The following is a 15,232-nucleotide window of genomic DNA, read 5'->3' on the forward strand; positions in this document are numbered from 1 at the left end:
TACCCTCACAACCCTCTCCCTGACCTCCTACCCCCCGGCAACCCTCAGTTTGTTTTGTGAGATTAAGAGTCTCTTATGGTTTTTCTCCCTCCCAATCCCATTTTGTTTCATTTATTCTTTTCCTACCCCCATTAGAGACCATTCTTAGTAAGACTCAGTAAGGGTACTTCTGAAAAAGGTGGACCTCCTGTGTCAATCCAGGCTGTTTGAATCAGGACCTCTTACAGAAAGCCCTGGATTAGTTTGCAAGCACCACTAGGGATTCTTCTACACATTAAATTCTGAGTCTATAAGCAAGAGTCCTTCCTACAGGGCAGGAATTCTGTTGGGCCTTGAGGATAAAATGAAAAAACAAAAAACAAAAAACAAAAAAACAAAAACCCACGTGGTTTCAAAGGGACATGCCTGTGGGGACCAACGAGGAAGGTTGGGTGTTGGCCAGTATGGGAGCATAGCGTTCTCACTGTCTGGAGAGTGTGTTCTCTCCAGAGTGGCCTGTCACTGACTCAGGGGCATCGTCTTGGGGCTGTGAGGTAATGCATGCCCAGTGTGGTCAGATGGTTTCTTTTTTATTTTTATTTTTTTAAAGATTTTATTTATTTATTTGACAGACAGATATCACAAGTAGGCATAGAGGCAGGCAGAGAGAGAGAGAGAGGAAGGGAAGCAGGCTCCCCGCTGAGCAGAGAGCTTGATGCAGGGCTCGATCCCAGGACCCTGGGATCATGACCTGAGCTGAAGGCAGAGGCTTTAACCCACTGAGCCACCCAGGCATCCTGGATGGTTTCTAGAAGTTAGGTTTCTAGAAGCTAGCATTCTAGAACTTTGTTTCATATTTCCATGTTGTGTGGCCCAAACAAAACATGTCTACAGGTTGGAGTCAGCCTGTGGGCTGCAATACCTCCTTTAGGAACTTAGGCCAATAGGGGAACCATGAATGTGAATACACATTTGCCATACAGTGCTGAGAACGGCAGGCGGGGAGGCAGGCAGGGGTAGACATGAGTGAAAGGTATGGAGTCAGGGGTAGAGGGAGTTCAAGATGTTTTCCTGAAGTGGAATTCTTAAGGTCACCAGCATTTTTTTTCTTTCTTTCTTTTCTTTTTCTTTTTCTTTTTCTTTTCTTTTCTTTCTTTCTTTCTTTTTTTTTTTTTTTGAGTAAAACAGTCTCATTTATTCTTTTGGGTGGGGTCTTCCCTTTGTGTCCCTAAGAGGGAACACACATACCAATCTTTTATGTCTCAGTGTACCAGAATAGTGTTAAAAAAATATTCTCAGTGCTTCCATTTTTATAGCCTTGAAACAAATGATTCAAATACAGAGAAATAAAATTATTACTCAGGCAAGGATGTTTTAAAGTGGGGCACCTGGATGGCTTAGGCAGTTAGGCATTTGACCTCAGCTCAGGTCATTTTCTCAGGGTCCTGGGATTGAGCCCCAGGTCAGGCTCTATGTTCAGTAGGGAGTCTGCTTGTCTCTCTCCCTCTGCCCCTCCCCCCACTCATGCTCATGCTCTCTCTCAAATAAATAAAATCTTTTTATTTATTTATTTATTTTTAAAGATTTTTATTTATTTATTTGACAGAAATCACTAGTAGGCAGAGAGGCAGGCAGAGAGAGAGGAGGAAGCAGACTCCCTGCTGAGCAGAGAGCCTGATGCGGGGCTCAATCCCAGGACCCTGGGAACATGACCTGAGCCGAAGGCAGAGGCTTCAACCCACTGAGCCACCCAGGTGCCCCTCAAATAAATAAAATCTTAAAGGTGTTTTAAACTAATAATTGCTATGTTGCGGAGCCATCAGCATATCTACTTTGGAGATAAATAAACTGGAAACTTTGTTGAGATCTGTTAAAGCCTTAGAGAGAATGTAAGGGAAACTTTGCCCCTACAAGTTGAGGAAAACTGATTTTCTAACCATTCTGTTGTTGGGACTGTAATCGACTTGCAACAGGAGTTAATGTGGCAGTGTGTAAGTCCATAGCTGTGGTCCTCGTTCTTACACCCTAAGTGTGTTTTCCGCTTTGAAACCATATAAGTAAAATGAATTATCAAAAAAGGTCACAAATCCATGTAAGAAAACATAGGGTTGTGGAATTGTTTATATACAATTCAAAGGTGACACATTAAAAAATGGAAAGATAGATACAAAAATAGGAAAGGAAATCTCCTGATTTAATATTCAAATATTTCTGTGTGTAAGGTAGAGGGGCTGGACATTCCACTTTGGAAACTTAATCCTATTCCTGTGAAATATGTACAACTTTTTAAGGGAGGTAGGCATGTAGAGTAAAGAAATTACTTTTTTGACTTAGTGCCTATTGAACATCTTTTGGGTTTGGAGTATGGATACCATCTAAGGTTTTTGTGAAGTCTCTTGAAAAAAATCATCTTTATTAGATTGCAGTAAAATACAAATTTCTGGGGGTACAATTTGAGTTTTTTAAGGACACATTTATTGAGATAGAATCCATATACCATACAATGCACACTTTTAAAGTATACAACTCATTGGTTTTTGGCATATTCACAGAGTTGTGCAACCCTCATTGCTGTTTCATTTCAGAGCATTTTTGTCATTCCAAAAGAAACCTTATACCCATTAGCAGTCACTCCCCATTCTTCTCTTCCCCTAACCCCTGGCAACCACTACTCTACTTTCTGTCTCTATGGATTTGCCTTTTCTGGACTTTTCACATAACTGGAATCACACAATATGTGATTTTCGTGTATCTGGCTCTCTTCCCTTAGCTATATATTTTCAAGGTTCATCCATGTTGTATCATGTATTAGTAAGTACTTCATTCCATTTTATGGCCGAATGATTCTTCCTTTTATGACTCTACCATATTTTATTTATTCATTCATCAGTTGATGGACATTTGGGTTGTCTTCATGCTTTGGCTAATCTGAGTCATACTGCTGTGAACATTCAGATACAAGTTTTTGTGTGGGCATGTTTGTATTTCTCTTGGGTATGTGATTAGGAATATATTGTAACTCTCTCTTGGCTTCCTAGAAATTCATTGTTCCATGGAAGGAAGGCTGACAAGTGGGTACCAGAAGGGCTATGTTGTTAGCTTGCAACTGGAATCCATTAAGCATTCTTTAGGCAACTCTTGCATTAGTGGTCACCTCAGCTGCATTCCTTAATACTAAACATACACTGGAGACAAAGCCTATCATTGGTGCTGGGGGTGTAACCATCAATTTGAAGTTCATATAAAATAAGTAGTGATTCTCACCTATAATATAGACACACTGTTTCCCCAAATGAATGTTTCCCACAGAGAGATGACTCTCCTAGTAATTCACAGGGAGATAAGCAGCTAATTGTTGAGACTTGCTAATGTGTGTGAGACATTTCTGCAAAAAAGGATGTCTCTTGACTCTTGAGAACCCATGATTATATTAAGCATTTGAACTATACTTAAAATATCCTGATAATGGATGTTCACATCCATGAGTGTGTCATGTGCTAGTTATTTAAAAACTCCTTGATCTAGAAAAAACTAATAATTTATCCAGTAGATTAGTTAGTCTTTTGGCAGATTTCTTTCCCCCTTGGAACATTTTTTCCTATTGTTGCCAACAGCCTAAATTGGAGTATGAATGTGTATTTACAAAATGTACCTTATACTTTACCCTGTAGAAGTAGTTTTTGGTGATTGTTAACAGAACACAAAGTCGGTCTGTAAAATCTGAGCACATTAGTGTGTGTGGTGTTTTCGGTGAACTTAACTACCCGCTGATAGGTTCTTGGATTTCGTATCTAGATGAAACGTGCCATAGACATTGTCAGCCCTGGAGCGAATCTTCCTCTTTCCTTGGTTTTATTTAGTTCTTTCCAGTTCTTGTTCAGTTTTGGCTTATAAATGAGTGTGTTTTAGCCAAAGTAATTTGGGATTATACACGAAACATTGGTAACTGTGTAGGGAAGTGACCACTTCTGGAGCAGAAGTTATGTTTAAACTCTTTTTTTTTTTGCTCCCCTAAATCTGAGTGTTGCTGACATTTGGCCTAATGATGATTGAGTGAGAATTTTGAGTGTTTATAAAGACAGTTGGCTTTTAATTATCTGGGGATTCAGCTGGGAGCTTCACATTTAGCTCCTTTCCCTTCCCAGCTTTGTGAGGACCTGGGAGTCTTCCCCAAGAGGAGGCAAAGTGGGAGGTGAATTTAAGGGGGCAGTAAAAAATGTTTTGATTTTTGACCATCATGAGACTTTTGGATTCCATGTAGAATTCAGGGATCTCGGCAATTCTGATTGCCACTATTATTGGGATTACTATTATTGGGAGCTGGCTTTGAATTTGCTATCAAGTGATATTAACATTGGCAAAAACAGTCCTGGTTTACTCCAGGATATTATTTTGTATGATGCCAAATCTTCAGAGAGACCAGTGACTTGGGAATTATGTTGCTTGGAGCAATGTTATTTGCTGACTATACAGTATAACTTAACCAAGAACATGCTGTAATTCAGAGGGTTAACCACATTTTAAAGAGATACTCAGCCTTAAAATACCATTTTGACTACACATTGCAAAACAGGGTTAGGCTTTTAAAGAAGAATTTCCGAGAATTGCTTCACCTCACTTTTAAAATTCCTAGTGCCAAGCACCATGTCAGGTACGTGCATAGAAATTGTCATTACATGAGTTTTGAATGAATGAATAACTAGGTAATTTCTTATATCCTAGATAAAATTAAGAATGTTCGTTTAAATGGGGAAGTTAAATTTCAGGATATTGTTTAGCCTGGAAAAATTTCAGGTAACAAATCCATAGTGGTAACAAGCTCTCAACTTTGAACATTTTGTCCAAGAATATTTCCTTTTGAAAGGTTATATCATTAGAGTCCCATGCTTCCAAGGGCCTTTGTGTTTGTTCTTAAAACTATTGACCAAACTACAGTGGGTTCATTCTTATGCAACTTGAATAAAGTGATTTCAGGAACTGAGTCAGTTACTTCCTCTAAAGCAAACCCCCCATCACCCCCTGCCCCATATTCCTGAAACAAAACCATCAGGTTTTTTTGCTTTGTTTGTTTTGGTCTTGTTCTTCTTTGCTTAAAATACTCGTAGTATAAATATTCATGGAAAGAATAATAAATTTAGCATAAGTGAATAGTATGTGTAAGCAGTATTTCAACCACTGACAAGTTGGGCAAGACCATTTTGTCCCTGAGAGTATGCAGTTAAGACTGGGATGGCCAGGACATAGGTTCCTGATGACGTTCTAGAGTTCACTCCATGCTATGATAGACCCTCTTGATGAGGGAGCACGAGGCTGGCTGAAGACAAAGCAAAAGCTGGCGCCTTGCACCCCCTCTCCATCTCCCCCCTCTCAGTCATATGTGTAGCATCCCTCAGGCAGCCCTGACTGCCATGAACAATAAGCAAATAGTTAACTTGCAGGGCTCACAATCCTGCTAGACAGGAGTCTCCCTTGGCTTACAAATGTCCTAAATCTCATTAACAAAGACGATTGATAGCAGGATTGTGACATCCCACCAAAAAGTCTCCCCAAAGCCTCCCTCGGGTAGGCCTTGGACATCCCTGCACCTTGTAGGCCCTCTTTAGCATATGAAAACTCCATTGAAATCTCCCTTCCCCCAACCGTAAGGTACATAACCTGCCATCCCTCACACCCCGAGGCAGCAGCTCTTCCTGCCCACGGGTCCTGTCCCCGTGCTTTAATAAACCACCATTTTGCACCAAAGATGTCTGAAGAATTCTTTCTTGGTCATCAGCTCCGGACCTCAGCCCACCGAACCTCACCTAGGTTCTAGAACTTCATCACACTCACTTGATACTCACTGCCTGTTAGATAGGAAGCTAAGTACTGATCTACCCCTCATCTCAAGCAACTATACTGTAACTCAGGTTCCTCATGTAAATATGGGGTAAGAGACCCTACCACATATGGTGGGATTAAGGGAGACTGTGCTCAAAGTGAGCAGAATAAATGCTGGCAGTCATAATCTGGGTTCCTGATACATAGTGGAGAAGACAAGGCCTGGAGAATATCCTCTTAGTTACACAATGAAGGAGTATGAGCTGCCCAGCTTAGCTTCTCTGTCTCCAAGTTCCTTTTTATTTGGGACACAGTACTAGGGTAGTTTAAAAAGAACAGAGACCATCCTTTTGGGGGGAACCTGCTTCTCTAACATTGTGAATAACCTTTTAAATAATTTTACTCAAGGAAAGGAACTAGGAAGTAGACATTTGTTCTATTTAAATTGCGTTTAGTTTTCACCTAATGTTTTTGACTGTGTGCCTTATCCTTGTGTTTATGTTTTTGGCATGTGTGACTAATAAGATCTGTCAAAGTTACTGTATCATAAATAATAATAGAGACAACTCATGGAGTAAAAAATTGGACCTGTATTGTGGAGTTGCAGGGATCATAAAGTGGTTGCTTCAAAAATGAAAAAAAAAGGGGCGCCTGGGTGGCTCAGTGGGTTAAGGCTTCTGCCTTCGGCTCAGGTCATGATCCCAGGGTCCTGGGATCGAGCCCCGCATCGGGCTCTCTGCTCGGCAGGGAGCCTGCTTCCTCCTCTCTCTGCCTGCCTCTCTGCCTACTTGTGATCTCTGTCAGTCAAGTAAATAAATAAAAATTAAAAAAAAAAAAAAGAAAAAGAAAAGAAAAAAAAATTGGGGGGAGGGCTGGGGATAGAAAAATGTGGGGGAGGGGCAGAGGGAGAGGGAAAAAGAATCCCAGGTAGGCTCCACACCTAGCATGGAGCCTGAAGTGGGTCTCAATCAGGTCTGAATCTCAATTCAGACCCAGAAATCATGATCTGAGCCAAAATCAATTGAATAACCCACCCAGGTGCCCCCGAAATGTATGTATGTATGTATTTCTTATTTATTTATTTATTTATTTATTTATTTTCAAAGATTTTATTTATTGGGCAGACAGAGACCACAAGTAGGCAGAGAGGCAGGCAGAGAGAGAGAGAGAGAGAGAGGAGGAAGCAGGCTCCCCGCAGAGAGCCCCATAGGGAGCTTGATCCCAGGACCCTGAGATCATGACCTGAGCCAAAGGCAGAGGCTTAACCCACTGAGTCACCCAGGCGCCCCCCCAAAATGTATTTAAATTGAAGAAAGGAGAGAGAGGTATTTTTTAATTCTTTGACAGCTTTAGAGATTAATGAAAAGCATGGAAGCTCCTTGATTTGTGCTGCCTAGGGCTTCCAGCTGTGGAAACAGCGCCCGGTATGGACCCTGTCATTCAAAGGTGAATACTCCATCATCTCCTGGAATGGAAAAATTAAGGCAGAACCATCTTTTGTGAATTGTTTTGTGATGTGGGTCCTGTGTTCCACAGTGGCTTCTGGTGGTAAATATTTCTTGGGTTTTGTTGGGTTTATTGCATTACTTAGGTTGAAATGATTGACATGATGGTGATCATATGTCTGTATCTTAAATATGACCTAGCAGTTGATCAGTTTGAATGTAACTTAATTTGGAATCCGTTGTGAGACCAGTTGAAGCTCACAGCCTAGTTTTTGTTGCAAACTTCGCTTTCTGTCTTTTAAAACAAGCTCAAATGGGCACTGTGTTTTTATGCTGTGATTCACACAAAAATATGATCGAGAGTGCTTTTTGGATTCTAAACATCTTTTACATGGCTGCTTAAAAGGAATTGAAAATTTTAAACAAGATGAGTGTCTGCTGACTTGCACTAGTGGGTGTTTTGCTGATAACCAGTCTGGTATGAAGTGGTCTTTGAGAAGTTCCCAGAATGTTTGGGATTTAAGTCATGTGGATTATGTGGTCAGAATTGGAATGGAGAGAGGCAGCGTTAAGGAAACGTGTTGCTTATATTGGTGGGAAGTCTCATCCAGCCAGAGGATTAAAATAAAACCATAAACAAAGCAATCGAGGGTATGAAGGTAACTCCCATTTGTTTATTAAAATAATACATTTCATAGCAAAAGAAATGGCTTTTTGGAATTTTTGAACTTGCATTTATTGCCTGTATACTTGGCTGATAATTTTCCTCCTCACAGTATGCTCGTGGAAAACGTCCTATCATGGGCTTCTCTGAATGCTGCAGGTGGAAAGACAGGTTTGGCAGCAGTTTAATGGGGAGTATGCTGTTGGCCTGCTGCCCCACCCTTCATATGCTCAGAGACAGTCATTAATCCAGGGAAAGCTTCTCACCCAAGAGCCTCACCTTCGGTCCTGTCTCTTGTTAGCTTCTTTCCAATAGCAGAGCAAATCAGCACCCAGGACACAGGGCTGGAAGAAGCACTAGCCTTGCCTTTAGCATGCATTTGATTTTTGTTTGTTTTTTAGAGGAGTCAAATATTTTTACATATCATATTTGTACTGTGAAGTAGATAGGGCAAATACCTGTTTTTTGTTGTTGTTGATACTGTTTTTGTTTTTAGTTAGGGGACTGAGCAGTGGTTTGTCAAAAGTGTGTCAAGTGAAATGGGTCCAGGATTCAGCCCCAGGTTTTTTGTCTGATGTCCCTCTGAGGTTAGTTCAGGTAATGGTTTTCTTTAACTGCATTAAGGAAATATGAAAAGGGGCACAAAAGAGGGAAAAACCAAGTTTTTGTAGAAGGCAAGGTGTGGCTGTTTGACTACACAGTGATTATGGCTCTTGTTTGTGTTGACTTCTGATAACTTAAGAGGGGAACACGTAGTCTTTATGTATTTAGTGCCTATGAATCACGCCTCATTACGTAAAACGTATCACACCTCAAATAACTTGCTAATGAGTAAGGTTCAGAATTATTGAACGCAATAGTAATTGTTAGAACTCCTAGGCAGTTTGTTCTTTCAAGATTCTGGAATTTCAGCACACTGAATTCTTCTTACATTAAGGATGGGTTTATATTTTAAAGTATGATTTGGGATGCCTGGGTGGCTCAGTCGGTTAAGCAGCTGCCTTTGGCTCAGGTTGTGATCCCAGGGTCCTGGGGTTGAGCCCCATTTCGGGCTGCCTGCTCAGTGGAGAGCTACTTCTCCCTCTCCCTCTGCCTGCCACTCTGCCTACTTGTGCTCGCTCTTCCTATGTCTCTGTCAAATAAATAAATAAATAAAATCTTTATTAAAAAAAAAAGTATGACTTATTTATTTTTTTCCCCCACAAACTGCCTTCACTCTATTTGGAGGTCCTTTACAGATCTCTATAATTTTTATACTTTCCAGTATACAGAAAGTAGTCTCGTGGATTTTTTATAATGTTGTAAATCAGTTTCTTCCTTTAATTAAAGGATATTATGTCTGGTAAAACAGATTTTTCTTTGATAAGATGAAACTTTTTATCTACATTCTGCAGATGGATAGTAACAACTGCTTATGCTAGCTGACACTTGTCAGTTCCCTCCTGAGTCAGGCAAATGTTGAGTGCCTCCCGTACTTTATCTCATTTAGTTCTCAGTAACGCTGTGAGATAGGGACTTTATGTCTCCATGCACAGATCAGAACACTAAAAAGTTAAGCTGGCGTCTCCAGAGTTACAGGGAGGAACTAGCAGGGGCCAGGGAGCCTGACCTGTCCTTACCTGGCAATAGTAAATGCCTATTGTAGGTTTCTTGATGAACATGGCCCAGGTAGCCACTGTGGATCAAAAATCTCTGCTATTTATGCTTTCTAGGGGGCAGTTGGGTAGCTCTTGGTTTAGTTCAGGTCCTTTTCTCAGGGTCGTGAGATGGAGCTCTGGCTTGGGCCCTGTGTTCAGTGTGGATTCTGTTTGAGATTCTCTCCCCGCCCCACCCCCCACTTGCTCTTTCTCTCTGTCTCAAATAAATAAAAAAAGTATTTAAAAATAAATTAATTTATGCTTCCTTTTTTTTTTGATTTAAAACTCCAGGAAAAACTTTTTTGTTTTAGTTCCTTAGGATGGGTCTTAGTTGAGTTTACTGTCACATGGATATATAATTTGCTAATTAAAAATTTTTACTTTATGATATTCAGATATTTTGAGTTACGGAGATTGAGTTAGCTAGCATATACAGTATGAGTATTTTGTGTATGAAAATGTCCAGGGAAAATGTCCAGTTAATTTTTCATTTTATTAATGTTTTGAGTGCCATATTTGCGCGCGCTCTCTCTCTCTCTCACACACACACACACACACACAACCACTATGTATTAAGACACAGATTTTTTTTTTTTAATCCAGGAACATTGTAAAAAAGTTAATGGAACATTTTTAATTTACCAAGTTACTTTTTATACCCAAAAGTATAGGAGGATACTTTTTACTTTTTATACCCAAAGTGGAGGATTATTTTGGAGGACACAGTGCATGGTCTAATATACTAATTCAGATTTTTAAAAATCTACGTACAGATTGAAGACTGCTTAACTTTTTTAGTTTAGGAACATTTAGTGTGTGATGTAGTTAGGACCCTCTCTTACTGGGTACTTGTAAAATTCTGTAGGTTTTTGGTGTCGGTTGCATATGGATGGTTCTGTAACTTTCTGGAAAGTTAAACCTTCTGAGCCTCAATCCTCTCACTAGCAAAAGGGGATAATTAGGGATTATGAAATTCAAGGGTTATATGGATTTCATAGATAATGAGAAAAATTATGAGCATGAAAGTTTCCTTTATCCTTTAAATGTGGAGATATAGGAAATTGACTTAAATATAATGGTCTGGCCTTTTTGAATTTTTTAAGACGTTAATTAATTTGTATATCTATTGCACAAGAAACACCTGTGGTTGTTACAGATTATAAGCAAAAATATATTTAGGTAAGGTATAATTCCACCACTTAGAAACAATTACTGGTAATATATTCCGTATTTATTTATATAACACCTACTATAGAGTTATAATAATTAGTATACTTCATGTATTCCATAAATTACTTTATAATTAATACATTAAGTATTCTTTTTTTAAAAAAAGATTTTATTTATTTATTGGAGAGAGCAAGAGAGTGAGATAGCACAAGCAGGGGGAGCGGCAGGGGGGAGTGGCAGAGGGAAAGGGAGAAGCAGGCTTCCCGCTGAGCAGGGAGCCTGAAGCGGGGCTTGATCCCAGGACCCTGGGATCATGACCTGAACCAGAGACAGATACTTAACTGACTGAGCCACCCAGGCACCCCTGCATTAAATACTCTTTACAAGTAAATAAACACTTTGATGATCTACGTTTAAATTTCATGTAGTTTTCGGCTTTATGGTTATATCATAATTTAACCAGTTTCTTGTTGGGCATTCAGGAGACATAATGCTGGGAGACAATTCTGGCATCATGTCTTTTTGCATTCTTGTCCTATTGTCTTACTATAAATTAGTATAATTTATTAGTGTAAATTCCTGGATCTGCCTTGGTGTGCTTCAGAGTATGCAAATTTAAGACTTTAAATACATATCACAAATTGCATTCTGGAAAATGTTATCGTTTTGTAATACCTTCAGTAATGTACAGTTTGCCAGATTCCCATGTCCTTAAAATATGTACTATTATTTAAAAATCTTTGTTTAGCTTATATATTCTTTCTTTTTTTTTTTAATTTTATTTATTTATTTGACAGAGAGAGATCACAAGTAGACAGAGAGGCAGGCAGAGAGAGAGAGGGAAGCAGGCTCCCTGCTGAGCAGAGAGCCCGATGCGGGACTCGATTCCAGGACCCTGAGATCATGACCTGAGCTGAAGGCAGCGGCTTAACCCACTGAGCCACCCAGGCGCCCCTAGCTTATATATTCTGTCTTCTTTATAAATACAGTATAGATGGAGTCTGGTTTTATATCATTATTTAGATTTTGTATCATTTTAATTTTATCATTATTTAGATTAATATATATGTATTATGAGCATATATATATTATATATATAATATATAATACATATATATTAATCTAAATAATGATAAAATTAAAATGATACAAAATCTAAATTAAAAATCTAAATCTCAATAAATCTAAATAAAAATATACTCTTGTATATAATACATAATTAACATATATGTATTATATACAAGAGTGTAATATATATATATTACATATATAATACATACACAGGAGCATGTTAATATTTTGACATCTGGATGGGGGTGGTCCAAAATCCATGGACCATGATTTTTGCCTTTCTATAGTCTTTTTGGGGAAATAAACCATTTTGGATACTTGGGTTTTCTGAATATCTCTGTATATTTCATTATTTCTATTTAATATTTGGAATGTAACTTGGCTTTATCTATGGTGCAGAAGTGTTCCTTTGAGGGTTAATTATCAGAGTGTGATGTCAGAGTGCTAACCTGAAGGTCAGTGCTTGTAATGAGGTTAAACTTTACAGCTGTTAGCTACCCTCAGGTATTTGATTGCATAGCATGTTGGCAATTGCAAGCTAATAATAGGTGATACTTCGCTTGTTTCAGATGAGTAGACTGGTTCAGAGAGATTATTTCACTTGCTTAAGATCACACAGCTCTTACGTAGTGAAAGTGGGATATGAATATACTTTGTCTGATGTGAACCCTTTCTCTTTCCATTTTGCCATTTGCTGCCCTGCCCTCTTGATTGTCCCCATATAGGGCCATGGACTGTCACTCTTCACTGCTATCCATGTGTCAGTAGGTACAATCCTTCTTTCCTCTAACTCGCTGCTTCTAATCAAGGTTTATGTGGGAACTTAAATCACCAGATTGTGTCAGTGGTGGATAATTAAGTATCGGAAGCTTTGAGGGGGCTGTCCTATGACTAGAGAAAATGGACTTTGACATATGTTTTGGATGTTCCTGGGAATTTTTCATGCCTTTTTGGCTTTGGATAGGAGTTCTCAGATAAATGAGAAGTTACTGTGTTTTCACTTGTTGAGGTCAATTTTTTTTTTTTTTTAACATTTATTTATTTTTGAGAGAGACCATGTGAGTGGGGTGGGCAGGCAGAAGGAGAGAGAGAATCCCCAAGCAGACTCCCCACTTAGTGCAGAGCCTGACACGGGGCTCAGTTTCAGGACTCTTGAGATTATGACCTGAGCTGAAATCAAGAGTCAGATGCTTAACTGACTGAGCCACCCAGGCGCCGCACAGTGCTTATCTTGAGTTTATTTTGGATCCATTTGGGGGAAAACTCAAGAGAGTTTAGTGCTGCACAAACCATGAGCATCTGGTTATGTGAGATAATCCATGAGCCACTCAAAGTTTTCCCCAAAGGAATGTACCACTCTGTTTGGATATATTTTATTGCATTTTCGAGCTTTGTGTCTTACTTATGTGGCTATGAAGTCCTTGAGAAAGAGCTTCCTGCATTTATTTTCTTCAGCTCTCCACCCAATATCCAGGTAAGTGCCTGTAACAGAGACACTCAGCCAATATTTAATTCATGGGGCATTGTAGCCTTTCTTTAGATTAATGCTGTATAGAGGAAGGGATCTCCTACTTCTTGTGTTTGAATTTGTTACCTCCTGGCCCAGACTTCTGTCCACATTTACACAACCAGCTAATGAGAAATTAACTTCTGTTCTACAAAATAACTGCTGTTTTGTTAGTTAACAGACAATATGCCTAGCTATAGCGATATTGGGCACCATGGAAAAGATGCAGAAGGCATAACTAGGGATTGTAGGTGGGCTGAAAATCTAGCGGTGGTGAGTTATGACAACAGGAGACTTGTAGCTACTTAGGGTTAAGATCAGAGACTTCCCCCAAATCCCCAGCTTTCCAATATGGTGTTTCTTCCCAAAGTGGCATGTGGAGCAAGTGGCAGGGGTTGTTCTTGGAACAGCTTTCTCCTAATGAGGCTTCCATTTTCTCTGGTAATCTCTCCTCTCTAAGACCCTCTATCCTCCCAGCTACTCCACTCTTAAGAGACAGGATCTGTACATATGTTTCCAGTGGCTTTGCTAAGGAACATTGTGGTAACAACTATAGGTGGTCTGTTCATATGTCATAGCATTCAGTGGGGAATTGTCTGTTTGAAGTACACAGGGTCTTCTGTGTCTGTCTTTTGTCTCTCTGTGTCAGGATGTCATAGCCCCCTCTCTAGAATGTTTCAATAAATATGGCTCATTATGCAAATCAGGGCTATTTTATGAATCCATTTAAGGAGAGTCATGCCCTCTTCTTTTTAGCTTTGTCATGAAACTTCAGCAATTGAAGGATAGAATTGAAATTAATGATGGGCATGAATAATTGATATTTCATGTTTATATCTTAATCTGATTTTATTTACTCTTGGTAGGCTAGATTGCCTATAGGATTTTATGGAAAACATGTTGGAAATGGAGTTTCTAGCTTTTGTTGATTACCCGTAAAATGGTTCCATTACAGAAAACTCTCATCATGGTCTTTTTTTCCTGTTTATGTTTGTTCATACTAAAATGGTTAATCTCTCTCTCTGTAACATAGAACCACATGTAATTTTCTAGATCAATTTCCTTAATCAACTTTTGGTGATATATGCACATCCTTCAAGGATAACAGTTGCATATTAATTAATCTAATGCTAAATTTGACTTGTGTATTAACCCTGGCTAAGAAAATTAACACCTAAATTTGTTTTTCAGGCAGTAACAGAGAAGAATTTTGAAACAAAGGATTTTCGAGCTTCTCTAGAAAATGGTGTTCTGTTGTGTGAGTAAGTATTTAAAGTAGTTAAAAAATAATTCAAAAGCAAAAGTGTGTATGTGTGTTCTGAGTTGTCTTCACCCCCCCTCCATGGCCATCATAGTCACCGATCTGTTTTCTTGGTAACAAGTGAGATTTGATCTCTGCAAATTGATACCCCTACAGTACCAGGCAGTAGGAAGGGGTTATCAGTCTCTGCATCTAAAGATAGCATTGGTGAAATATATATTATTTTAAATTAGTAAACAAGAAAGATTCTGTTATTGCTTGATGGGCCAGTAGGGGTGGGTGGTTGAGGAGGAAACCTTATTACCTCCCACCAGCTCCTACTCTGAATCTTCTAATACATGGAATTGCCTGGATTAGAAATTAATATAAAACTTTCCCTTCATCAGTAAATAGTGATGCTTATAAAACAAATTTAGGCAGTAACAATTTTTTTTTTTAAGCTTTAAGTGGAGTCGTTACACTGCCACCATCAATTTGAGTCAATGGCCTATGGGCCATTCATTCAATTACGATATTATTGAAAATAATATCTCAGGGCTTGGTTATCATAAGTAAACTAGGCTGGTGGCATGAGTGATATGGTATGAAGCCTACATTGTCTAGTCCCACTGTTTTGTCCCCCAGAGGAGGCAAAGTGTAGTTAGCCAGGTATGTGACCTTTGGGTGATGGGGAGGCTGGCC

General features: G+C 39.1%; 1 protein-coding gene across 16 annotated transcripts in view; it reads left to right on the forward strand.

The window, feature by feature from the left end:
* LMO7 (LIM domain 7) overlaps positions 1-15,232 on the forward strand; it is a 202,566-nt gene that overhangs the window by 59,004 nt on the left and 128,330 nt on the right. For all 16 annotated transcript variants that reach the window (XM_082701234.1, XM_082701224.1, XM_082701226.1 and 13 more), the window contains one exon: positions 14,482-14,552. In XM_082701234.1, the coding sequence (XP_082557360.1) occupies positions 14,482-14,552 (71 nt within the window). The remainder of the gene's footprint in view (positions 1-14,481; positions 14,553-15,232) is intronic.

This window comes from Mustela nivalis (assembly GCF_964662115.1).
Source record: "Mustela nivalis genome assembly, chromosome: 15".
In the NCBI taxonomy this organism is placed as follows: Eukaryota; Metazoa; Chordata; class Mammalia; order Carnivora; family Mustelidae; genus Mustela; species Mustela nivalis.